The sequence below is a fragment of the Gigantopelta aegis genome, chromosome 12 (genome assembly GCF_016097555.1).
Source record: "Gigantopelta aegis isolate Gae_Host chromosome 12, Gae_host_genome, whole genome shotgun sequence".
NCBI lineage: Eukaryota > Metazoa > Mollusca > Gastropoda > Neomphalida > Peltospiridae > Gigantopelta > Gigantopelta aegis.
This window is the reverse complement of record NC_054710.1, coordinates 10,758,798-10,785,141: the sequence shown is the minus strand read 5'-3', so window position 1 is coordinate 10,785,141 and position 26,344 is coordinate 10,758,798. Positions and strand designations below refer to the sequence as shown.

At 38.2% G+C, this 26,344-nt stretch overlaps 1 protein-coding gene across 1 annotated transcript; it reads left to right on the top strand.

Moving 5' to 3' along the window:
- Positions 1-777: 777 nt before the first annotated feature.
- On the top strand, positions 778-25,671 carry LOC121386291. Its single transcript, XM_041517143.1, has 13 exons — positions 778-898; positions 3,099-3,183; positions 4,643-4,806; positions 6,626-6,784; positions 7,770-7,947; positions 9,979-10,079; positions 12,001-12,179; positions 14,160-14,311; positions 16,576-16,707; positions 18,171-19,193; positions 21,194-21,362; positions 21,891-21,981; positions 24,448-25,671. The coding sequence occupies exons 1-13, from the start codon at positions 864-866 to the stop codon at positions 24,488-24,490; spliced, it is 2,511 nt and encodes an 836-aa protein (XP_041373077.1). The 5' UTR covers positions 778-863; the 3' UTR covers positions 24,491-25,671.
- The last annotated feature ends 673 nt before the right edge of the window (positions 25,672-26,344 follow it).

Here is a 26,344-nt window from a genome sequence, read left to right as displayed (position 1 = left end):
CATTCTGACACTGTTTTTAGAGGAAACCCGCTGTCGCCACATAGGCTACTCTTTTTACGACAGGCAGCAAGGGATCTTTTATTTGCGCTTCCCACAGGCAGGATAGCACAAACCATGGCCTTTGTTGAACCAGTTATGGATCACTGGTCGGTGCAAGTGGTTTACACCTACCCATTGAGCCTTGCGGAGCACTCACTCAGGGTTTGGAGTCGGTATCTGGATTAAAAATCCCATGCCTCGACTGGGATCCGAACCCAGTACCTACCAGCCTGTAGACCGATGGCCTGCCACGACGCCACCGAGGCCGGTACAGCTGTATAGAGTTGCGAACGAATCACTACGGATTTTTACATGGATTACAATTAATTTTGAGGGTAGACTGATGGAAATACCTCGTAAAAAAGGTCTCAGGTTCGCTCATTTTGACCGAATACACTGGCGAAGGAAGCGGGGGGGGGGGGGGGGAGGAGGGCATGTGCCCCTCCACTTTTCAGATATTTTGTTTTATATTTGCTTTATAGTAGTGTAAAAGTGTGCAAATATAAAAATGTGCCCCCTCCTCCCCTCACTTTTTTTCAACTTCCTACGCCACTGGAATAGCTCTCATTTGTGCTCGCATTTGAGGATTTGCTCCAGCACTGAACACCACCCCCAAGGGAGCACCAGCAGTCCAAGTGTTGGTGACAGGCGGCATGACCAGTCAATGAGTTGTGTTTAAGTAGTCTAGATTTATGTGCGGTGCTGCACCAATAGACGGCGGAAATCTCGACCAAATAATCCAGACGATGGCGGCTTGATTTGAAGTAAATATTTTGACAAGTCAAAACACGTACACTATTAAAATATCGTTTGGATGGACGAATATGGTGTTAGAAAGTAAACGACAAGGCGTTTGTCGGTAAGATTCTGTAATATAAACCTCCTCAGATGTCGTAATATAAACTAGGCTACCCTGTTTCTTTATTTCTTTAACTTTTTAGTTTTTAATTTTATCAACTCCCAAAATGAAACGTTCACCTCCTTGTCAGGTAATGAATCAATGATGTTTTGAGAAATTTGAACTTGAATTGCAAGACACTAAAGTAAACTTTGGCAATTGTGTGGGTGTGGGTAATGTTTGGCTGCTAAATTGGCATGCTTTCATCAGATAACTGTTCAAGCGTGCCTGTCGTGGGCACAACTTGTCCGGTGGACTAGTGAACAGTTTTGCTTATTTCTACCACAATACATGCAGGCATCAGAATAAGCATTGTGTCTGGTAACCCATTTACAGGTTACCACAAAATATAGCCTGGTAACCTATACTGGCTATAGGTTAGGCCATGAGAATGAAAGTTATAGATTCTCAGTGCGAGGACTGCCTTGATCCACCAATCCAAAGGAGACATTGAATCATATAGGCCCTAGCTAGCTAGTTAGAGCTCAGTTAAAATAAAATTAAAACTGTTCAATAGTTTATATTCCACCTTCAAACATGTCAAAGACCTCATTTGGACTTGAATCTACTATGGAAATAATAGATCAATAAAAATAATGAAAAATGGAAAAAAGCCTCATGTGTTTTTTAAATTGTTCGGATGCAAATCTATAACTTTCATTCTCTTGGCCTTACCACAACTATATGAAAGTTAGAATTGAATTCCTGTTATTGGTACGACTAATGAAATCTGGAAGTCTAGTGGACGCTGCTTAAACGCAGAATGACTGTAATTGTTTGCAATTGCGCAAGTGCACGCGAATATCGATGCAATTACTTACAAGAAAATGAAACGCGGAAGTCCGGAATGCATTGCCTGTTTTACACTCAGAAACGAAACTACGGTGTTTCGTTCTCGACTTTTCTTAGATGTGGTAACCTCCCGGTAACCTGAACGACCGTTCTCGACTTCTTTCGATGTCTGTACATGTATATATTGTACATGTATGTAACCATAATAAAAATGTGTTGAGTGCATTGTTAAGTAAACATTCCCTCTTTCCTTTCTATGAATATGGCCCAGTTAGAGTTACATGAGATAATTCATCCTCTGGATGTTTCGTCCACTGTTGAACTCGAGATGATTCGTCCACAATCAAAAATTGTTCTTGGACAATTCGTCCACTACAAATTTTTTTTTATTAATTATTTACCGTACATTTCATCTACGGACTAAATAAATGTATGGACAATGTTTATTTTAGTGGAATATCGACGCAGATAATTGCCAGAGAAGTGCAGATTGTAACCTTACTGAACAGCTTTGTCATGCCTATATCTCTGACATCGTAACTGAAGAGCAATTTGAATAACAATGTTCATATCAATAAAGTACTATAATGGACACAGACAAACAACAACAAGTTGATGGTGCCATGAAAATTAGTTTGTTTCATATACTATAGTAGTTTACCACAAAACGAAAATTATGAACCATTTCAGTGGCTAAGAAATATCATTTTAGATTTATTGGTCTAAATGTTGTAGTCAAGTGGACGAATTGTCCGAGATGGGTGGACAAACTTACGAGGCCTCTCCTAATTACAAGCATTAAATTGTATGGCGACTGCAATTTTCAATAAACTAATTAATTATAAACTATTGTAAAAAAAACAATTTAATTTTTCTTTTCTGTTCCTTTTCTAATGGTTTAACAGTATTCATTATTAACATTTTATCTTCTCAGACAGCCCAACTGGTAAGTAATAACAATATAATAGTAAAAAAGTAACAACAAATAAATAAATGATTCCGTACTGGTCACAAGATAATTTTTTCTTAGTTAAAGTGTTGTGTCTGTTTAATGTATTTGTGAACATGCTGAAATATTTGTTTATTGGTATCATCATATAACGTATCTCAACTGTTTAATATTATTTGAAGGTGATGGGAAAAGAGGTGTGATTAGGTGGGATGAACCTCATATGTGTAGTCAGAGTCTCCTGGCTACACCAGTGAATAATAATGAAAAACTTCTTATTTATTTAATGTGTTGAAGGTCCTGTTTTTCCCCCACCATTTTTTTAATTTGTAAACAGTTTTGCTTACATGTACCCATGTTGCTTGATACATATATATATGGTGAATATAATGCTATATAAGATGTATATTTGTCTTACAGGGATAACCCATTTGCCGAAGAGCCAAATGCGAAAGCATTTTACTACCCAAGCAGACACCGGAAACTGAATCGAAAAGAAGAAAAGGTTTGACTGAGACCAATTATACATGTATACGGTTACACTTTTTATTTTTCGGTTGAGTTTGTAGACCTCTAAAAATTGCGAGAGCGATAGTTTCGTTCACGCTTCACTCACGTACCGGCAGGTATAGTTTATGTAACCCATTTTTCATTCGAGCATTTAATTTATAACATCATTTACATGTTCATAAAAACAAAATGGGTTACCTGAATTTGTTTTTGCGTAGTACTGATATATAGCCTAACCCGTAAATGGTTTAGGCAAATTTTCAGTTCTCAGAGGTGTGGTTTGGATTTGGGTTTTTTGGTCATTATACAACATACGACAATGTACATACATGTATATATGATACCCTGTATACGTCCATCTTTCCATTCCATCCATCCCATCCATCAATCCCACACATCTACATGGATTCATCTTTTGTGGATCAAAGCCCATGTCTGCTCAAGCAAATTTTTTTTTTTTCTTCTCAATATTGTAGATCCTGAAATTAATGCGATCATAATATTAATGCGAAAAATGAGAGTTTTTGTTATTCGCGTTAATATGATGCATTTATTTCTGTTTTGTCTATGTGTCCGACATTATTACTCCCCCCACCCCCCAAAACCCCCCCAAAGATTCTAATTCTAATATATTTATAAAACATTAACTGGAAAACAATTCATTGTAGGCGAGACAGACTAATTGTCCAATAGTCCAGCAAGATGACAGTCACGTGTGACGAATTCAGGGTCTGTAGCCATACTGTCAAAAGACGACATGATCCATGTTACGTGAATGGGTTTTAGCACACTAATCCTGAGGTGGACTGTTTCTTTGTTTTTCGCTGTTCAAGTTCGCTGTAACTTTGTCGGCATACCTCTTTGTGAATTGTTCTTTTATTATGACTTTGAAATCGCAGTTCACAGATAAGGAAGATACAGTTGTAATGGTACATGTATGCTAATGTTTAGCCAAATTTAGGTAACTATACACATGTAAATTATTGCAAAAGTATGCTTTGAGTTGATCTCACCAAAAACACTAGGGACTAAACAGGTTAATTGATGTGTACATGGACATGTTCGTGGGTTGATCTTATTGAAGATGCCTGTAACTCGAATTTATCTGAAAAGTACACAGATGTGTGTTGTTAGAAAAGTAATATTTCAAGGGGAGGCCACTCGCATTAATGACATGTCTCATTTCAGTCTGCCCACCGTCACTCGCATGATCTACAGTATATTTTCCATCATAGCTGGACTTAATCCCCTCTATAAACTTCAGACGATACGTTCTAGACCCAACACCACTGCAAAAATTCCTGCACTCGAGCCTGAGTTCTGCCACATTTAAAAACAATCCATCCATTTGTCTGTCCGTCCGTCCGTCCATCCATCCATCCATCCCATCCATCCATTCATCCATCCATCCATCCATCCATTTGTTCATGTAATTCCATTTTCTTTCATTTCAGGTTGTCCTTAGCCCGAATAAATCTCAAACGGAGTCCGAATTGAATTCAGTGGATCAGCTTTTCCTGAGAGGCACTAATATATTATTGGATGAGACGGCGGACGTACGGGAATCACAGGGTTTGGACGAGTCCTGGCCGAGTACAGAAAGACCGTCTAGCTGCGGGTTAGTTACAGTTTGTTTGGTTTTACGACACCACTAGAGCACACTGATTTATTAATCATCGACTATTGTTAAACTTTGTTTTGTTTAACGACACCACTAGAGCACACTCAAGGTTCGCACAGGCTTGAAAAGTACTGGAATTTTAAGCCCTGTCTTGAAAAGTCCATAAATTTGAAATTAACCTTGAAAAGTACTTGAAAACTGCAGAATGTCATGAAAAGTCTTAAAAGTAATTGAAAAGTCCTTGAATTCCTGTATGTTATGCTTGAAAATAATTATTTCAATAAAGATAGTAACAATTTAAAATATTAGCTGCGAGAGCGTACATGTTTTTTGACGAATGCGGATTATTTACTGTTGATTCGGTGGCTTCGGTAACTATCGTACGGTTCCGGTAGCGTCTACAAGTTCGTTCGTATATTTCCGTGATCGTTCGTCAAGCTTCGTTATATTGCAAATGGCCGCTCGCATCAGCGAACACGTTAAGTGGCTGTGCTTTTGTGGAAGTATTTGTCTTTGAGTTGTGATCATGGGCAAGTGCGTGTTTAATCGGATATGGCTGACCCAGTTGCCTTGGGTCAGAGAACACAAATCTGACCGACATAAAATGTCTTGCTCGCTGTGCAACAAGTGTATTGATCTTTCTAAGATGGGACTTAGTCACTAAGCGCTTTGAAATCTCATGCCAAAAGTGAAAAACATATACAGCTTTTGAAGTCTTCATCGCCAGGATTACAGATGTTCTTTGACCAACCACAAAACGAAGGATACCACTGAAAAGCCAACACAAAACGTTTCCAATCCTCCGAGTGGAGGAACTCTGCCAGACATTTCAAGTTTTGCCATGAAAAACATTGTGCTAAAGCAGAAATTTTGTGGACGCTAAACACCGTAGCTGTACATGCTTCTTATCGATCGAATGAAGATATTGGAAAACTCTTTAAGATGATGTTTTCAGACAGCTCTATAGCGTCAAAGTTCTCATGTGGAGAAAGGAAAACGGCATATATATATATGTATTATGTGTTTTGGGGCTTGCTGAACATTTTAAGGAGCTATTAATCAAGCAAGTCACTGGACCGTTTGTTATTCTGTTTGATGAAAGTTTGAATATTTGAGAGGTAAAAGCCTTGAATTTCATAAGAAAAAGCCTTTAAAAACCCTTGAAAAGTCCTTGAATGAGATCAGGAAATTTCTGTATGAACCATGACACTGATTTATTAATCAGATATTGTTAGTTTGTTTTGTTTAACGACACCACTAGAGCACACTGATTTATTAATCATCAGCTATTGTTAAACTTTGTTTTGTTTAACGACACCACTAGAGCACACTGATTTATTAATCACCAGCTATTGACATATCGTTTTAGAGAGGAAACCCGCCACACTTTTCCATTAGAAGCAAGGGATCTTTTATGTGCACCATTCCACAAACAGGATAGCACATACCATGGCCTTTAATATACCACTAGAGCGCACTGATTTATTAATCATCGGCTATTGGAAGTTTGTTTTGTTTACCGACACCACTAGAGCACACTGATTTATCAATCATCAGATATTGTTAAAGTTTGTTTTGTTTAACGACACCACTAGAGCACACTGATTTATTAATCATCGGCTATTGACATATCGTCTTAGAAAGGAAACCCGCCACTTTTCCATTAGGAGCAAGGGATCTTTTATATGCACCATCCCACAGACAGGATAGCACATACCATGACCCTTAGTATACCAGTCATGGTGCACTGGCTACAGCAAGAAATAGTAATTTTTTCATACAGATGTGATATTTTATTTTGTTTTATTTTGTTTAGTTTTTTAGATGATCATTTTGTATCATCGAGACCCGATCTGGCGGAAGAAAGCTTTCTACATGAAGATAAACTGCGACCATTGAACCCTCTTCGAAAACAAGAACAATTAAGAACTGATCTCAGCTCCAGCACATACGTTGGAAAATCTGTTTTACAAAGGTAAATTAATTAATTCATTCATTTATACTTAGTTTTCTTGCTTCTATCCAATTAAGATTAAAGCACGCTTTCCTGGGCACACACTTCAGCTATCTGGGCTGTCTGTTGAGGACAGTGGGTTAGTGCTTAGTTGGTTTAAACAATATTTATAAATTGCCGTTCAAAAACAGTGGTGGTCTGGAGATTGGCCAACAGGCGTTAGGCGTAGCCTATATTTTACAATATGAATATATACAATAAAAATAAAACATCATTATAACTTGTTCCAAGTTCGTGGTTAGATGTCATAACAGGATGCGAACTCCTTATCTGTTGTTCCCATTGAGTCGTTCTGGGTCGTAACAGGATGCAAACTCCTTATCTGTGGTTAGTTGTTCCCATTAAGTTGTTCTGGGTCATAACAGGATGCGAACTCCTTATCTGTTGTTGGTTCTTCCCATTGAGTCGTTCTGGGTCATAACAGGATGCGAACTCCTTATCTGTTGTTGGTTGTTCCCATTGAGTCGTTCTGGGTCATAATAGGATCAAACTCCTTATCTGTGGTTAGTTGTTCCCATTAAGTTGTTCTGGGTCATAACAGGATGTGAACTCCTTATCTGTTGTTTGTTGTTCCCATTGAGTCGTTCTGGGTCATAACAGGATGCGAACTCCTTACTTGTTGTTAGTTGTTCCCATTTAGTCGTTCTGGGTCATAACAGGATGTATTTGTATTTAGGTACATAGACCGGTTTCTACAATATTGTTGAATGATGTATGTATTTGTATTTAGGTACATAGACCGGTTTCGACATAGCGCTCCAATGATTTATGTATTTGTGTTTAGGTACATAGACCGGTTTCTACAAGATTGTTGAATGATGTATGTATTTGTATTTAGGTACATAGACCGGTTTCGACATAGCGCTCCAATGATTTATGCATTTGTGTTTAGGTACATAGACCGGTTTCGACATGGCGCTCCAATGATTTATGTATTTGTATTTAGGTACATAGACCGGTTTCGACATGGCACTCCAATGAGTCGAGAGGACAGAAGGCAGCATGAGAGGTCAGAGTTGAAGGAGTTCTGGTGGCTCAGCTCGTCTCCCCCAACACCCAGCGATGCGTCCACGCCTAGAGATGATGTAAATGGGAGGACAAAAAAATTCACAGGATTTTCCAAGGTGCAAATTTGTATTTTTTGGAGTTTTTATTTTTCAATTCCACTGCCCCATTTCCTTTTACTCCTTTGAATTCTATGTCATTTCTTCGCATTCAGTCACCTCCTATCTTTGGACTCATTTCATTATTCACATCCCAGTCCTTGTCTCTCCAACCGAGACAGGTGCTTGTCTCTTGTGGCTATCCGTGCCACACATCTGTCATTTCCCATCAACTTTTAGCTGTGGGTTTAGTCTGTAGTCACTGTATAATGTCTGGTAGCTCACAGACTTTTATTACATTGTACAAACAGATATCAGATCTGCAGTCATAAATATTTTGAATCGGTGGATAAAAAACAAGGGCATTAGTTTTCGCACTAAAGTCAAGGCTTTAAATGCTGTGCTCAGATTAAGCAAGCCCAGATTAAGTACAAACATGTTGACCTTAAAACACTTCAAAACCACTGAAGTTTAAACTTTCATTAAGATTAAAATAATTTAAAATGCATGCCTTGCATATCTGAATATCAGCAACTATTAATAGCATTATTGTGCTAAAATGAATAAACAAAAAACAAAAAGCCTGTTGTGCTCAAATTACTGAGATCTAAAACCCTGAAAATGTCTGGATGTTTTCATAATTCCGGATTTTTTCAAGATGATCAAAGTTTCAGAGTATTTGTTCACAGTCATTTTCATCTGTTGAATGACAGTGATGCACTATTGCCTACCCAGTGTTCGAGATTAACAATATCCCGATATCCCGGGGATACCAGATTTTAATTTTGAGTACCAGACTTCAAGAATCCAGTATCCCACCAGGATACCATATAATGTTGTGTTTTTTCAATCCTGAGTGTTTATTTTTTTGTTGAAACAATGTAAGTCATTTACGAATGAAGTTAAGTGACAGTATTTTCGAGTTCGTACCCAGTCTAATGCTACATTGGAGCAATAGCGGCATAGCAAAAGACTACGAACTGCTAGGCCGCTATTGTTTTTGTTGGGATGTTTCCTTCCAGTCTAAGTTTTCCTCAATTAGGCCTAGTAATTCCAAAGTCGATAAAAACACTGAAGAGGCAAGTAGCCATTATAAAATGTTTTCAACCAATACAGCCTTTTGTTTTATTTATTAAAATTAAAATTGGCTTGCTTGCTATATTTGAATGTCAGGTAACCATATCTAAAAGTGGGATACTATATTCTCAGGTTGGATACCAGATTTTGAAATGTTAGTATCCAGCTGGGATACTGCCCCAAATTTTAAAATCTCAAACACTGCTACCTGTCTTTCTTTGGCATCTAATGGCAAATACGGGACGGGACGTAACCCAGTGGTAAAGCACTCACTTGATGTGTTGTTAATCTAGGATCTCGATCTCCATCGGTGAGTCCATTGGGCTATTTTTTGTTCCAGAGAGTGCACCACAACTGGTATATCAAAGGCCATGGTATGTGCTATCCCGTCTGGGGGATGGTGCATATAAAAGATCACTTGCTGCTAATGGTGCATATAAAAGATCTCTTGCTACTAATGGGAAAATGTAGTGAGTTTCTTCTCTAAGACTCCAAATTACCAAATGTTTGACATCTAATAGTCGATGATTAAAAAACTTTAACTTTCTAATGACAAATACATGTTGGAGTGCCATCAGACATTCATTCAGTAATTTTTTCATCCATCCATCCATCCATCCATTCATTCAAACATTGCTTGCCTAACCACACTGTCCACATTGAGTTACTTCCCTTGTTTATACAAGAAGTATTTTGTTTAGGAGACCAGCCTCGGTGGTGTCATGGTTAAGTCATCAAACATAAGGCTGGTAGGTACTGGGTTCTCAGCCCGGTACCGGCTCCGACCCAGAGCAAGTTTTAAAGACTCAGTGGGTAGGTGTAAGGCCACTACACCCTCTTCTCTCACACTAACAATTAACAACTAACCCACTGTCCTGGACAGACAGCCCGGATAGCTGAGGTGTGTGCCCAGGACAGCGTGCTTGAACCGTAACTGGATATAAGCATGAAAATAAGTTGAAATGAAATGTTTAGGATGAAGATAAAAAGATAGAGAGAAGAATGCTCATGAATGATTTTGAGGATGAGACAACGGCGGAAGTGCAGGAAAAAGCAGACAGACTTCTCGAACTCAGGTACATTATAAAATAATTTATCATCCATTAGAGGCTTTCGCTGGCACTATAATTTGCGATATCTTCTGCAATATTCTCCGCAGGAGCTATCGCTTTTATAATTTAATCATATTTTAATCACAAGACAATATTTTGTTACGTCACTGTGTTTGTTTCAGTGCTAAACCTATCATTAGTGACGTCACGCCACTGCCTTTCTGCTAGTTAACGAGTCTACCGCTGCCAAATATAGTGACATTCAACCCACATTGCTGACATTGTTTACAACTGTCGCAAATGAAAAGAATGATAATGGATGATAAAAAGAATACCCCTCTCGTGTCTTGTGATATCATAATTTATCAGCACTCGTTGATAAAAGTATAAAACTCGTGCTGATAAATTATGATATCACAAGACACTCGGGGAGTATCCGTTATATGATTTCTGTTTACACAGGCTGTTTACTCTAACTAGGCAACAGTTTGTTCGGTATCGCGTCACGATTCACTACACAAGTTTCAGAGTTCGCAACACAATTTCAAAACACTAAACAGTAGCTGCTAATAAATGTTTAATAGACTAGAAATATTGCCAATCAAAATTTTTTGAAAAAGAAAGTTCCCTGCTAACCACTGAACCTCTGTCAGGATCAGAAAGCTGAGGTGTGTGTTGTTGATCATTGGTTATAGCTAAAAAAAATTTTTTTTAAACATAAGAAATCCATTTTTATTTTTTGCAAAGCAGATAAATATATTGTGTATTAAATGAATGAATGTGAAATGAAATTTCTTACACACCTACGTAAGAGATGACCTATTGTAGGAAAATATCATGTAGTAATCTTTACATAATGGAGGCGGGACGTAGCCTAGTGGTACAGCGCTCGTTCGATGTGCCATCGGTGTGAGATCGATCCCCGCCAGTAGGTCCATTGGGCTATTTCTCATTCCAGCCAGTGCACCACGACAGGTATATCAAAGGTCATGGTATGTGCTACCCTGTCTGTGGGATGGTGCATATAAAAGATCCCTTTCTGCTTATCGAAAAGAGTAACCCATGTAGTGGCGACAGCGGGTTTCCTCTCTCAACATCTGTGTGGTCCGTAACCATATGTCCGACGCCATATAACTGTAAATAAAATGTGTTGAGTGCGTTGTTAAATAATAATGCACAGGGTGGGGTTTAGCTCAGTCGGTTGAGTTTTCACTCGAGCTGCTTGCATCACAGGATCGAACCACCTTGGTGGATCCATTCAGCTGACTGGGTTTTTATTGTTCCAAACAGTGCACCACAACTGAACAAAGGTCGTGGTATTTGCTTTCCTGTCAGTTGGAAAGTGCATATAAAAGATCCCTTGCTGGATTAGGAAAAATGTACTGGGTTTCTACTGATGATGATGAGTCACAATGATCAAATGTTTGACATCCAATAGCCGATTTTTTAATTAATCAGTGTGCTTTAGTGGTGTCGTTAAACAAAACAAAGTTTAACTTGAACTTTACTATAATACATAGGGCACTAGCCAAAGCTTCTGAGGGCCAACCAGCCTCAGTGGCATCATGGTTAGGCCATCGGTCTACAGGCTGGTAGGTACTGGGTTCGAATCCCAGTCGAGGCATGGAGTTTTTAATCCAGATACCGACTCCAAACCCTGAGTGAGTGCTCCGCAAGGCTCAATGGGTAGATGTAAACCACTTGCACTGACCAGTGATCCATAACTGGTTCAACAAAGGCCATGCTTTGTGCTATCCTGCCTGTGGGAAGCGCAAATAAAAGATCCCTTGCTGCTAATCTGTGTGGTCCGTAACCATATGTCTGACGCCATATAACCGTAAATACAATGTGTTGAGTGCGTCGTTAAATAAAACATTTCTTTCTTTTTTTCTTCTGTGAGGCCCAGTGACCTTCTCAAACATTTCTCTACAAAATATTGTTTCAGTGAGTGCAGCCTCGGTTCTTCTGGACCTGCCATCAGTACGGAAGGGCTCGGCAGTTCGACCTCCAGTGACGTGTACAGTGTGAGAGACTACCACAGTCGCCTACCAGTTACCAGCGGTGACCTACCGAGCACTCGCTATCGGCTGCCAGACTCTCGCAAGGGAATGCCAGCGACTGAGAGTAAGATGCCTGTTTCTCGGTTATCAGAATACATTTTACTCAGTCATGGACCATGGCCCATATTTCGTTTTTTAACTTAACCTGACCTCAACAAAAATGGTATATATCCCCTGTGTAAGTAGACTGGTCTACTTAATGTATGTGTGGGGATATGCCATTTGTTGTTGTCAGGTTAAGTATTTATAAAAGAGAAAATGATCCAAGTTTTCTATATTTTCGAAGCTATCTTGACACTGATATTGTAAAACTGTTGGGAGGCAAGACTTCTAGAATTTTTATAAAATTCACTAGCCATGGGATCAGTGGTTTACTAGCCATTATTAAAAATTCACTAGCCCTACTGTACTTCAAATTAATACAATTTTACAAAATAATAGTAATAATCAGATATATCACCTAAAGAAGGAGATATACCTTTAAAACACTAACACTGGGGGTGGGGGTTGGAGTTGGGGGCATGCTATTTATATTTACAAAATAGACTTAACTGCAACTTTGACTTTTTTTTTTTTCACTAGCCATCGGGCATGGCAATATTAGTTATTTACTAGCCCAACATTGAATATCACTAGCCATGGGAGTGGGGCTACCATAATCTAGAAGCCCTGTGGAGGGCTACGACTTGTGTTGCAGTGACATCATAGCCTACGACAGTTTTAAGCTGAGATAGCTTTAAAAATATAGGGTCCGATACAGACCGTTACCAGTTACCTACCATCATTTATGTATGTGAAACCCCTAAAAAATAAGCTAGTAAACTGAGATATATAGGGCCCGGTACAGACCGTTACCAGTTACCTACTATCATTTTTAAATACATTAAATAAAAAAAAACAAATATGTATGTGAAACCCCTAAAAACTAGACACCCGGAAAACTGGACGTTTTTAAATATCAGTACACAATTGAACCTCTGTAAACCAGATACCCCTCAAATCCGAACTATTTACTTTGTTCCATGGGTGTGTGGTTTAGAAGGGTTTTCACTGTATAAATATATTCTACAGACCTACTGGTATTGACTTTTTGAAAAATAGAGTTATCTCCCCACATTGCAAACCCACCCCTCCGAGTAGTGATGGGAATCGATTGCATTTTATCATCAATCATCGGTTATAATCAGTTGGCATCAACTGATCAACTTTCGATTACACAAACGATTAGAATTATGTGGATTTTAGGAGTTGATATTATAAGGACCATGCACCTTTTATCGTGTACACCCTACAAATAGCAAAGTTTATCTTTAGTAACTATTGAATATCTTTCTTCTATGGGTACACATGAAAGCAAACACAAGGTCCAGCTCATTTACATATATTTTACCCTCTAAACTGGAGGAACAGATACAGTTAACATTTTCCCACACAATCGAAAATGCATTTTTATAATCGATCATCACATCGGTAGAGACATAGCGATCAATTTTCTATTATAATTATAGGATATTAAACAAGCTTCCATTTCTTATCATGTTTATGTCCCGAGTGAAATAATTTTCACGAGGGACATAAACATGATACGAAATGGTAGCGAGTTTAATATCCTATTTATTACCCATAATCGATCTTAATTTATATCGCTCAACTCATTTGGTTGACATTCCTGTACGGTTGTAGTGCGCCAATCGATGACGTCGTTGTGTGACGTCGAAGTGTTATGCCCTACTTGGCGTTCTAGTGGGATGTATCACTTTGATATGTACCAAGATATTTTTAACCATATGGGTAATAACTGATCATTGAAACACCCCTACCTCCCAAGTAAAAATTTGTAGAATATCCCTCAACTATTACTATATGTAACTGAAGTTATTGTTTAAAAAGTATTATCAGTATAGTACCACGCTGTATAATTCAACTGACAAAACATTCCACCATGGATAACACCCATCCCAAATTTGCCCATGTTTTGTGCTTTAAAAAAACACAAAGGTATATTGCTATGCATAGATTTAACACATATCCAAACCATTTGTAGGTGCAAATAAAGCCAGGAAATCCATTAAGCCAGTTATTCCGTCCAGGACAACGGGCCCTGAAGAGGACATTTTATATCGATGGAGGCTGCAGAGGAAATTAGAGCTAGCCAGACAGGGGCTACCCACATTATACGTAGCCAAAGAAAGGAAGGTAACGGCAAATTAATTATATATCCCTGTTGTGCAAACAATGGTGTCTAAAATTAACTAAATATATATATCTACACTCGGTTAAAGAATTTTGTGAATATTTAGTGTTTTTGCAATTATGAAGAAAGAAATTGCTAAAAGATTACAGCTAGGAATCCATTGTGTGCGTGATGTATAATGCATATTGTAGGGATCAATCTTAGCGATAGGCAGGGGTATTTTGGCTACCGATTTGTTACTTGGGTTACTAGATGTCAAAACCCAGTAGTCTGAAGGGCTTTTTTTTTTTTTTTTTTTTACACATCCTGTTACTCCGCAATCAACAAGATGCTAAAACACATAAAATCCTCACCTAAAACAATATGTTTAAATAAAAATAAATTATTTTGCTTTTTTTATCTCTTTGTTTTTTTATTTATTAAAATTATGCGCTACCAATTTTTACTGAGACAGATTTTATAACCTAAAGTTACGGTCAAGGCCTGTTTTGGAATGATCACTGAGGAGTTTGGAACTTAATGTATTGCACATTATGCATCACGCATTACGTCTCTATAGAAGCACATCAATTGATTTTTATATAGACTGTTGTTTATGGACCACACACTACATACACATGGTTTCCTTGTTTTATCTTTGCACTCCTCAACCCTGGGGGGCGAGACGTAGCGCAGTGGTAAGACGCTTACTCGATGCGCAGTCGGTGTGGGATCGATCCCCGTCGGTGGGCCCATTGGGCTATTTTTCATTCCAGAACAGTGCACTATGACTGGTATATCAAAGGCCGTGGTATGTACTACCCTGTCTATGGGATGGTGCATATAAAAGATCCATTGCTGCTAATCGAAAAGAGTAGCCCATGAAGTGGTGACAGCGGGTTTCCTCCCTCAATATCTGTGTGGTCCTTAACCATATGTCCGACGCCATATAACCATAAATAAAATGTGTTGAGTGCGTCATTAAATAAAACATTTCCTTCCTTCTTCCTCAACCCTGACTCTGGTCATCATTTTCGAGGACAATTAAAGGAAAAGTTTTTTTAACATTAGAGATTAACATTTTTGGATATATACTGTATTTTAAGTTATCTTTGATCATTTCCATGTTTTTTCTGCTTGATGTCCAAAAAACGATCCTATTCTCCAACCAAAACTTACGATATGATATGATATGATATTATGTATATATTCTAAATGGGGATCATCCTTTTAGACCTAGAGTTTCTACCAGAGGGTACGCAGAGTATAATTATGTACCCTAAAATCTTGGAAATTAATGGAGACATTCAAGGGACATTCCCGAGTTTGCTGCATTATAAGATGTTTCCGACTAATAAAATATTTCTACGATTAAACTTACAAATTAAATATATTTTCTTGTTTAGAAAATCAGTGCAAGGCTTCTAGAATTTTTATAAAATCCACTAGCCATGGGATCAGTGATTTAAAAACATTACTAGCCACTATTAAAAATTCACTAGCCCTGCTTTACTTTAAGTGTATACAATTTGACAAAATAATAGTAATAATCAGATATGTCACCTAAAGAGGGAGATAGAGCTTAAAAACATTAACACTTGTGGGGTTGGATGTGAGGTCAGGATATTCATATTCACAAAATAGACTTAACTGCAACATTTGAACAATTCACTAGTCGTCGGGCATGGCAGTAGTAGTTATTTACTAGCCCAACATTGAATATCACTAGCCATGGGAGTGGGGCTACCATAATCTAGAAGCCCTGTCAGTGTCTGTATATTCAATGTGTTTCTAGTTGTCTTAATATTTGTAAAAAGCCCAAACTGGATTTTGTCTTCAAATAATTTAGTGAAACTGTCTCTCCCCCCCCCCCCCATTCGTTCTGGGGCAGTGGCGACAGCGGGTTTCCTCTCTTAGTATCTGTGTGGTCCTTAACCATATGTACATATGGATTCCTCGTTTATCTGTACACTCACCAATAAGCGTACGAGATGGGGGAAGGGGGTCAACTGCCTCCCCCCCCCTCCACACATTAGTTCTGGGGAGTGGTGACAGCGGGTTTCCTCTCTCAGTATCTGTGTGGTCCTTAACCATATATACATATGGATTCTTTGCTATATCTGTACACTCACCAATAAGCGTATAAGACGGGGGTGGGGGGTGGGGGAGCCTGTGTGCCTATATAGCTGAGCACCAATATTTGTTTTCGTAATCCACTTTTATGACTAAAACATTGCACAGTGTTCCATAACCATTTGTATCTCACTTGATGTCTGTTTTGACGCAGGACGAAGATAGTAAATTAAAAGAGTTTCGTCAAAGACTTTCGAAATCTCTGTTGCCGTCTGCAGAGGCACCACATCCCGGCAAGGTGACCTTCACCCCGAGACCGGAAAGCCATGGCAGAACGTCCCAGCAGGTATTAACGATATACTGGATAGTCTTGACATGTTTACAGTTTTGGAGTATAAAGTTTGTGAGTCGTACTGATTTTATGAAACGAGTGTCAGAATTTATTTTTTGCCCGAGCGACAGTGATGGTAATACATGAATCCTGACATGAATTTCGTAAAATTAGTACGATTCTCACGCGAGTGTAATAATTTCTTTAGTATTATCCATAGTATTGTCATTATTTTTTTCATGAATAACAAGGACCTTCTCAAAATATTCCAACCACAACTAGAAGGAGACGATGAAATGACATCATATTCCACATGTAAAGTCTAAGCCAAGACTGGGAAAGCAATGTCATGTTATATCGTTGTTTTTCAAGATTACGTCATTACACTTGTTGTTACACGTGTGCCTCATATGCTTTTTATTAAAGGGACATTCCTGAGTTTGCTGCAATTTTTAAGATATTATCAACTAACAGAGACTTTTTAATGATTGTAATTGCATATCAAATATATTTTTCTGCATAAAATATTAGTGGTTGTATATTAAACGTGTTTCTGTACGTTCTAATATTTGTACTTGGTTAAATTTCATTTTATTTCCGAAAATATAGTTTTTTCATACATACAAAATTATTTGAAGACAAAATCCAGTTTGGGCTTCTTACAAATATTAAGACGACCAGAAACACATTGAATATACAGACACTGATTTTCTAAACAAGAAAATATATTTAATATGTTAGTTTAATCGTAGAAATATTTTATTAGTTGGAAACATCTTACAATGCAGCAAACTCGGGAATGTCTTTTTATCTCCACTATCATAGAGTAAACTAGCAGTCTGATACAAATATAAACGATGTCCACAAAAATTATCCTAATCAAATTTAATCAAATGGAGCTCCAACGGTTGGTCTGTGATCGATCCCTGTTGGTGGATCCATTGGGCTATTTCTCGTTCCAACCAGTGCACCCCAACTGGTATATCAAAGCCATGGCATGTGCTATCCTGTCTATGAGAAAGTGCATATATAAAAGATCCCTTGCTACTAATGAAAAAAATGTAGTGGGTTTCCTCTGATGACTATGAGTCAGTAATTACCAAATGTTTGACATCCAATAGCTGATGGTTAATTAATCAATGTGCTCTAGTGGTGGTTTTAAACAAAAACAAACTTTAACTTTAATTAAGCATTGCATTCCTTTCTTACGGGTGTGGGATTTAGCTGTTGGTTGAGATGCTTGTTTCCCCGATGATTAATAAATCGATGTGCTCTAGTGGTGTTGTTAAACAAAAACAAACTTTAACTTTAATTAAGCATTGCATTCCTTTCTTTCGGGTGTGGGATTTAGCTGTTGGTTGAGATGCTTGTTTCCCCGATGATTAATAAATCGATGTGCTCTAGTGGTGTCGTTAAACAAAACAAACTTTAACAGTTACTTTAATTAAGCATCACATTCCTTTGTTTCTTTGTTTCAGGTCGAAGTCCAAACCCAAACAAGTGAAAGCACAAATTTGGCAGACAGTCATTGTTACGACCAACCTGCTTTAGTATCCAGGCCAGTCGTAGCCAGCCCAGCGACATCGAGAGGAAAACCTCACGCAGTCACTGTAGACCCTCACCTTCACTTCATGTGCGATCTCTTACCGTGTTCCCATCAACATGAATTAGCTGGTAATACTGGACACAGAACCGAGCAGACAGTTCGGATTAACTCCGATTTAAATTCGTCCAATTCAGAGTGTGACAGTGATACACATGGTACCAGGTATAAGCAGTACTTGCAGGCAGAGAAACCGGACAGTGAAAATAAAAAACGATCTCGTTCAGAAACTCTTAGACACAGGTCCGAAAATTTTGTGGAAGGGCCGGATGGTGTAGAGTCAGCCAGTGAAAATAAAAAACGATCTAGTATAAAAGTTCGTCAAGACAGTTCTGAAGATCTTGTGGAAGTGTCATCAGATGGTGTAGAGGCAGAAAGTGAAGATAAAAAACGATCTCGTACAAAAATTCGTAAAGACAATCGCAACAATTTTGCGGACAGTAGAGAGAGTGGTGAACAAGCTAGACATAATCATTATAAAGATGACGAAACTCGTAAATCAAGGGCTGGTCGTGTCAGAAGTAGTGGACTTGATGCACGCGACACTGGTCTCAAAAAAGGTCGAGATAAACGTAATGGTAAAGAAATTCATTCAGACTCTCGTCATCGTGTTCAAGATGAATCCACTTCGAAGCCGTCCGCTAAAGTGGGGCGGGGTTCGTCTGGTGCAGGTTTTTCCGATGTCTCGAACGGCGACAGAAACGCGAATGCGACACAAGACATGGATGATGAGAAGGAATCGGAAACAATGGACAGAGTGTTGGTTTCGAGTCAGATCTCCGACGTTGTGGCCGACAGCATGGTGACAGAGTCGTGTGATGAGCTGACTCTGCCAAAGATTCGTATGTCCAGCAGTCCTCAGATAAGAGCAGCAAGATTGAATTCGGCCATCGGACAGGTAAAACGTCTTGACCACATCTATGCTGGGGTGTCGTTAAACATTCATTCATGCATGCATGCATTCATTCATTCATACATACGTGCATTCATTCATTCATTCATTCGTTCATTCGTGCATTCATTCATTCATTCATTCATTCATTCATAATCATATCTAAACATTCACTTGATGGACCCACAGGGTTTTGTCCTGATCCAGCAACTTCTCATGAACTGGTGTGGCGGGACGTAGTCCAGTGCGCAGTCAGTCTGGGATCGATCCCTGTTGGTGGGCCCATTGGGCTATTTCTTGTTCCAACCAGTGCATCACAACTGGTATATCCAAAGCCATGGTATGTGCTATGATCCTGTTTGTGGGATGGTGCATATAAAAGATCCCATGCTAGTAATGGAAAAATGTAGCGGGTTTCCAGTGTTCGAGATTAAATATTTTGGGCAGCATCCCAGTTGGATACTAACATTTCAAAATCTGGTATCCCACCTGAGAATTTAGTATTCCACTTAAATGAAATTCATAAATAACATCGTAACAAACATGGACGACACTGTTACTTAACTTCACCAGTAAATGACGACTTTCATTGTTTCAGCGAAAAATAAAAACATAGGATTAAACACACGCCTCCAAAAAAACCAAACAAAAACAAACAAAAACAAAAATAAAACAACAACAACAACAAACAAACTCCAACAACATTATATGGTATCCCGGTGGGATACTGGATTATTGAAGTCTGGTATCCAAAATTAAATTCTGGTATCCCCGGGATATCGGAATACCGTTAATCTCGAACACTGGGTTTCCTCTCAAAGACTATATGTCAGAATTATCAAATGTTTGACATCCAATAGCTGATGATTAATAAATCATTGTGCTCTAGTGTTGTCGTTAAACAAAACAAACTTTAATCATATATATGCGGGGTGTCGTTAAACATTCATTCAGTCATTCATTTATTCATTCGATCGTCATTCATTCATTCATTCAATCATATCTAAACATTCACTTGATAGACCCACAGGGTTTTGTCTTGTTCCAACCAATTCTCGTGAACTGGCGTATCAAAGACAAACATTAGCACATGACCACTAACAAATCAGATATATACAGACATTGGTATTTTAAATATAAAATATATTTAATATGTGATTTTAGTCGCCACAAAAACTATTAGAAACATCTTACAAAGTTTGTTTTTAAACTTCTTCTTTTTTAACAACACCACTAGAGCACATTGATTTATTAATCATCTGCTATTGGATGTCAAACATTTGGTAATTCTGACTCGTAGTCATCAGCGGAAACCTGCTACATTTTTCCTAATGCAGCAAGGGATCTTTTATATGAACCATCCCAGAGACAGGAAAGCACACACCTCGGCCTTTGACCATAATTTTGTGGTGCACTGGTTGGAAAGAGAAAAAAACCCAATCATTTGAATGGATCCACCGAGGTTGTTCGATCCTTCGACGCAAGCACCTCAGGCGAGCACTCAACCGACTGAGCTAAATCCTGCCCCAGATGTGATTTTAAGTCGTCATAAAGTCTCTGTTCGTCAGAAGCATCTTACAATGGCAGCAAACTCAGGACCATGTTTTTAATGGTAAAATACGAGCGGGACGTAGCCCAGTGGTAAAGCGCTCACTTGATGCGCGGTCGGTTTGGGATCGATCCCCATCAGTGGACCCATTGGGCTATTTCTTGCTCCAGCCAGTGCACCACAACTGGCACATCAAAGGCCGTGGTATGTGCTATCCTGTCTATGGGATGGTGCATATAAAAGACCCCTGTTAACTGAAAAGAGTAGCCCATGAAGTGGCAAAAGCAGGTTTCCTATCTCATTATCTGTGTGGTCCTTAACCATATGTCTGACACCATATAACCGTAAATAAAATGTGTTCAGTGCGTCATTAAATAAAACATTTCCTTAATAGTAAAATGTATTGGGGTGTTGTTACACATTTGTTTTCTCTATCTGTGTTGTTTTTATTGTGTAGGTTGTGCAGGATCATCTGTTCAGTCGATCGGAACTGACCGTCGTGTCCAGTGTGGACAGCTGGACGTCACTGACCGATCACAGACAACGCAGTGGGGAACGTTGTGAAGATGAAACACTTGACACAGCTATGACCGCAGAGAAACCTGCACTAGACACTGGCACCACCTGTAAGTTGTATTAACATATATATATCCTTTATTACTAACACAAGTGGAATTTTGAAAGTAGTAAAATTTATAACTGACAAAAGGTATTTTGATTTCATTCTATGCATGTTCAACCTGCTTATAATATATTAGAGTAGTGAGAACACTGGTTATGTTGTGAAGTATACCATTGTTATGTGAAGTACAGGGATATACTGCTGTGATGTTGTCATGTTGTGAAGTATACCATTGTGATGTGAAGTACAGGGATATACTGCTGTGATGTATACCATTGTGATGTGAAGTACAGGGATATATTGCTGTGATGTCATGTTGTGAAGTATACCATTGTGATGTAAAGTACAGGGATATACTGCTATGATGTCATGTTGTGAAGTATACCATTGTGATGTGAAGTATACTGCTGAGATGTTGTCATGTTGTGGAGTATATCATTATGATGTGAAGTACAGGGGTATACTGCTGTGATGTTGTCATGTTGTGAAGTATACCATTGTGAAGGTGTATCATCTCCAGTGTGTTATTCAGGTGATCGGTATGAATCGGACGAGGAGTTCCCTGACGACAATCTACTGCAGATTCTCCGCAGACAGAGAGTTCACTTTGAAGACAAACTCAGGTTTGTCTCTCACACACCTCCAGCTTTCTCTATTCCAACTCTGCCTTTTTCTCTCTTCTCAGTATTACTATTGCGACAAACTCAGGTTTGTCTCTCACACACCCTCCAGCTTTCTCTATTCCAACTGACATTTTCTCTCTTCTCGGTATTACTATTGCGACAAACTCAGGTTTGTTCCTCACACACCACCAGCTTTCTCTATTCCAACTCGGACGTTTTCTCTCTTCTCAATATTATAATTGTGATTTTTTTTGCTTGTTAGAAGGGCCAGATGTAGCTCAGTGGTAAAGTGCTTGCTTGATATCTTTTTGGAAACTTGTATATTTTAAAGGGCTTCTAGATTATGGCAGCCCCACTCCCATGGCTGGTAAATAACTACTATCACCATGTCCAATCGCTTGTGAAAACAAAAGTGATCAAATGATGCATTGTAAATATGAATATCTTGCCCCCCCCCCCCCCCCCACCCCCCCACCCCACCCCACCCCACCCAATCTTCAGGTTTTTAAGCTCTATTTTGTTCTTTAAGTGATATCCGATTATTACTATGAATTAAATTGTATTTACTTAAAGTAGGGCTAGTGGAATTTTTTTATTGTGGCAAGGAAATTTAGAAAATCACTGATCCCACGGCAGGTGGATTTTTATAAAAATTCTAAAAGCCCTGATATTTTGTTGGAAAATAACTTGGTTTTTGCAATTTTTAAAAGTTAATTTAGCAGAATTTTCTGCTCACCCAGAGCTAAAGTCTGAACCAAATTATTAACAACTATGATAAATTACTCTCCTACCTTTAATTACGGTTAGATTGTCCCCACATGTTGTTCAAACACAGATCGTGAAAAAACACCATTACAGTGACACATATTCCATATGCTGGATTATAACTATGTCACCTAAACTGACTTCGCTGAGATCTCCTAGGACAAAACACATGCAATTTTTTGCTGGCTGCCATTTTGCTTTTTTATGGAATACTCTTCAAGAGGGATGGATCGATATGACATAATCGGACAACGTCATGACATGCGCTAAAGTATAACACACTCAGATTAATTATGTCACATACTTTGGAGGCTTCCACCCCTCTTGAAGAGTATTCCATAAAAAAAAAAAAGCAAAATTGCAGACAGTAAAACATTGCACGTGTTTTGTCCTAGGCGATCTTAACAAAGTTGATAAAGGCAATATGGTTCGAGTTTAATATATGGAATCCACGTCAGTATAATGTTTTGTTTTTCTCACTATCTGTGTTTGGACAGTGTGGGGACAATCTACATGTAATAGTAATTAAAGGCATACTGTCACAGGTTTAATGGACCTTATTTCTCTAAAAATGGATAATAAGTAAAAATTACATTAATTACTGGAAACCAAATCTAGCTATCCTATCACCTTAACTGAACCATAATGGAGTGAAATCCATGTCATCCCTCTTGGCAATTTTAGTTTTTGAATTATGGACCATTGCAATAATTGAATTATTTTTTACAAAATGTCATTAACAAATGGAGTATGGTGGTTATGAAGATGGTTGAATAATGTACATTTAAGGACAAATCAAATTATTTTGTGTCAGGTAATACTTTGTTAGACCATTAAATAGGTCAGTGGTCAGTGACAATATGCCTTTAAAGGTAGGAGAATAATTTATTGTAGTTGTTAACAAAAGGGGTGGGACGTAGCTCAGTGGTAAAGTACTTGCTCGATGCACGGTCGGTCTGGAATTGATCCCAGTCAGTGGGCCCATTGGGCTATTTCTCATTCCAGCCAGTGCACCATGACTGGTATATCAAAGGCCATGGTATGTACTACCCTGTCTGTGGGATGGTGCATATAAAAGAATGAATGAATGAATGTTTAACGACACCCCAGCACGAAAATACATCGGCTGTTGGGTGCCAAACTATGGTAATGCAAACAAATAAAGTGATGATCAACATCAATATAAAAATTCAAGATTTAAATAAAAACAATGTAAGGAACTGTGCAAAAATACAAATATCACAGATAGATACTGACTTTTACTCAAAATTTCAATTGTATCTCGAAGAAAACAAAGGGATTTGTGCTGTATCAGCCATTCTCAAAGAGAATGTTACACCCCTGCACCACGGTGAGGTTACAGCACGCAAAGGGGCATATAAAAGAACCCTTGCTGCTAATCAAAAAAGAGTAGCCAGTGAAGTGGCGACAGCGGGTTTCTCGCTCAATATCTGTGTGGTACTCAACCATATGTCTGACGCCATATAACCGTAAATGAAATGTGTTGAGTGCGTCGTTAAATAAAACATTTCCTTCTTTTGTTAACAGTGTGGTTCGGACTTTAGCCCTACTTGCTGCTAATCAATAACTGTAGTCTATATGGTGTCCTGTCACTTTCTGTGTACCAAGTGACTAACTGCTGATACCTGCTCATTAAACAATATGCTGAGGTGTCATTAATTTTTTTCTTGTTACTTTCAGAAATATCGACTCCCTTCTAGCACAAGCTTCTCTGAATAGATGAGATTCTACATAACAAAGAGAAACAAGCCTGTTCTAGAATAGTTTACAGGGGACAATTTGCGAGAGCAGGGAGAAATAATTATTTTTTATATACTCACCATACATAAATTAACATTTTTAATTAAGATATATATGGGTAGATGTAGATCCATGGGAAGAGGCCAAGGGGTGTGTGTGTGTGTGCCCCCCCCCCCTTTTTTGCAGAGGTCAAAATAAATACTAAAAGTGTTTTCAAATCCCACTTACTGTGTTCAGTACCCCCTCTATCACAAACCCTTGGATCTGTACCTGATGTATATGTGGAAAAGATATGACAGACAAACTAGGAATAAATTTTATACAATAAAATAATTTGTCCCCCTTCCAGTGATGTATTATGGAACAGCCCTTATCTGAATGCATGCTGGGACATTTTTGTAGCAGTCTTGGTAGTCTGTTATTATTATATATATATATTTTTAAACCCACTACTCCTTTCCTTTCTCTCCTTTGACTTCCATCTCATTTCTTCCCAATCTGGCAACAACTCCTATCTTTCAACTTCTTTCGCTGACCACCTTCACATCCCAGTCCTTGTCCCTCCAGCTACAACAGGTGCTTGTCTCTTGTAGCTATCTTTGCCACACCTGTCATTTCCCATCAGCTTTTAGTTGTGGGCTTAGTCTGTGATTATTGGTATGGTAATCTGTAGATTTTAGTTTAACACATGTAACTTTATTCAACATTGCTATGCTCCCTTCTAGAGCCTTCACGAGTCCAAAATATTGGGACTTGAATACTCGAGGGTCAAACTCGACCCGAACACTAGATGATAATGAGACTAAGGAATAAAGTAAAATAGTATTATGTATCTTAATTCCAGCACTGAACATGGATGCCAAATCATTCCATTGCATTTAGAAACCGGTTGATATGTTCAGTGTTGTGAAGGACGGACAGCCAGTTTAAAAAGAGAAACTAGCGCAAGATCATATAATTATTATGTAACTTATATCTATCATTATGTACTGCTGGGTGGGGCAGGGTTATTTCAAGCAACATGATGCTGATACATCGTAGGGTTTGGAAAACTAGGATAGTCAAGATGCTTCCTGTTCTGTCTGAAATTATATATTTAATTAATACATGTATATATATTTCAATATATTGTTAACTTTAACAAATAAATTTATATTTATATCAGTTTTATGTTTTGGTGCTTCTGTTTAATATAGTGTTTATAGTTGACAGTCAACCACTTGCTATGTGATTAGTAAAATTTCTTGTGCAGAACAATTTGTCATACATTCCCTGTCCAGAGGTGAGATCTATGTTCAGCTCAGTCTGTGAAGTGCTCGGTCGAGGTGCCTTGGCCACAGGATGTCCTCAACCATATAACTAAATAAAATGTGTTGAGTGTGTCGTTAAATAAAACAGTTCATATATGTTACAAATCTGATCATTCACAAATTAAAATTACTTTTAAATTTCTTGAACTTGGTTTAAACAATATTTATTAGCAAATTAAATTTAGGATTTGCCAACAGGCAGGTGCCTATATTAAGGCCTCTCCCTACATTTAACAAATATACATGTTATACATCAAGGTGGCTAGAACAATATTACAATAAAGATAACACGGATAGTTGGAGGAATAGAAGAGAGGAAGGTGTAGAAGAAACAAAGAATAAATAGCAAGGAGTTAGAATAGTTAAATGGTTAATTGATCTTGAAACGCTTACTATTAATAAGAAAATTCTGAACAGATTTAAATATAGAGATATTTTTTTGGACACTTAAATTAGAATCTCCAAATAGTAAAGTATGACACTTGAGATTATAATAGTTCAGTAAATGGGTATTGCGAGCTGCAACA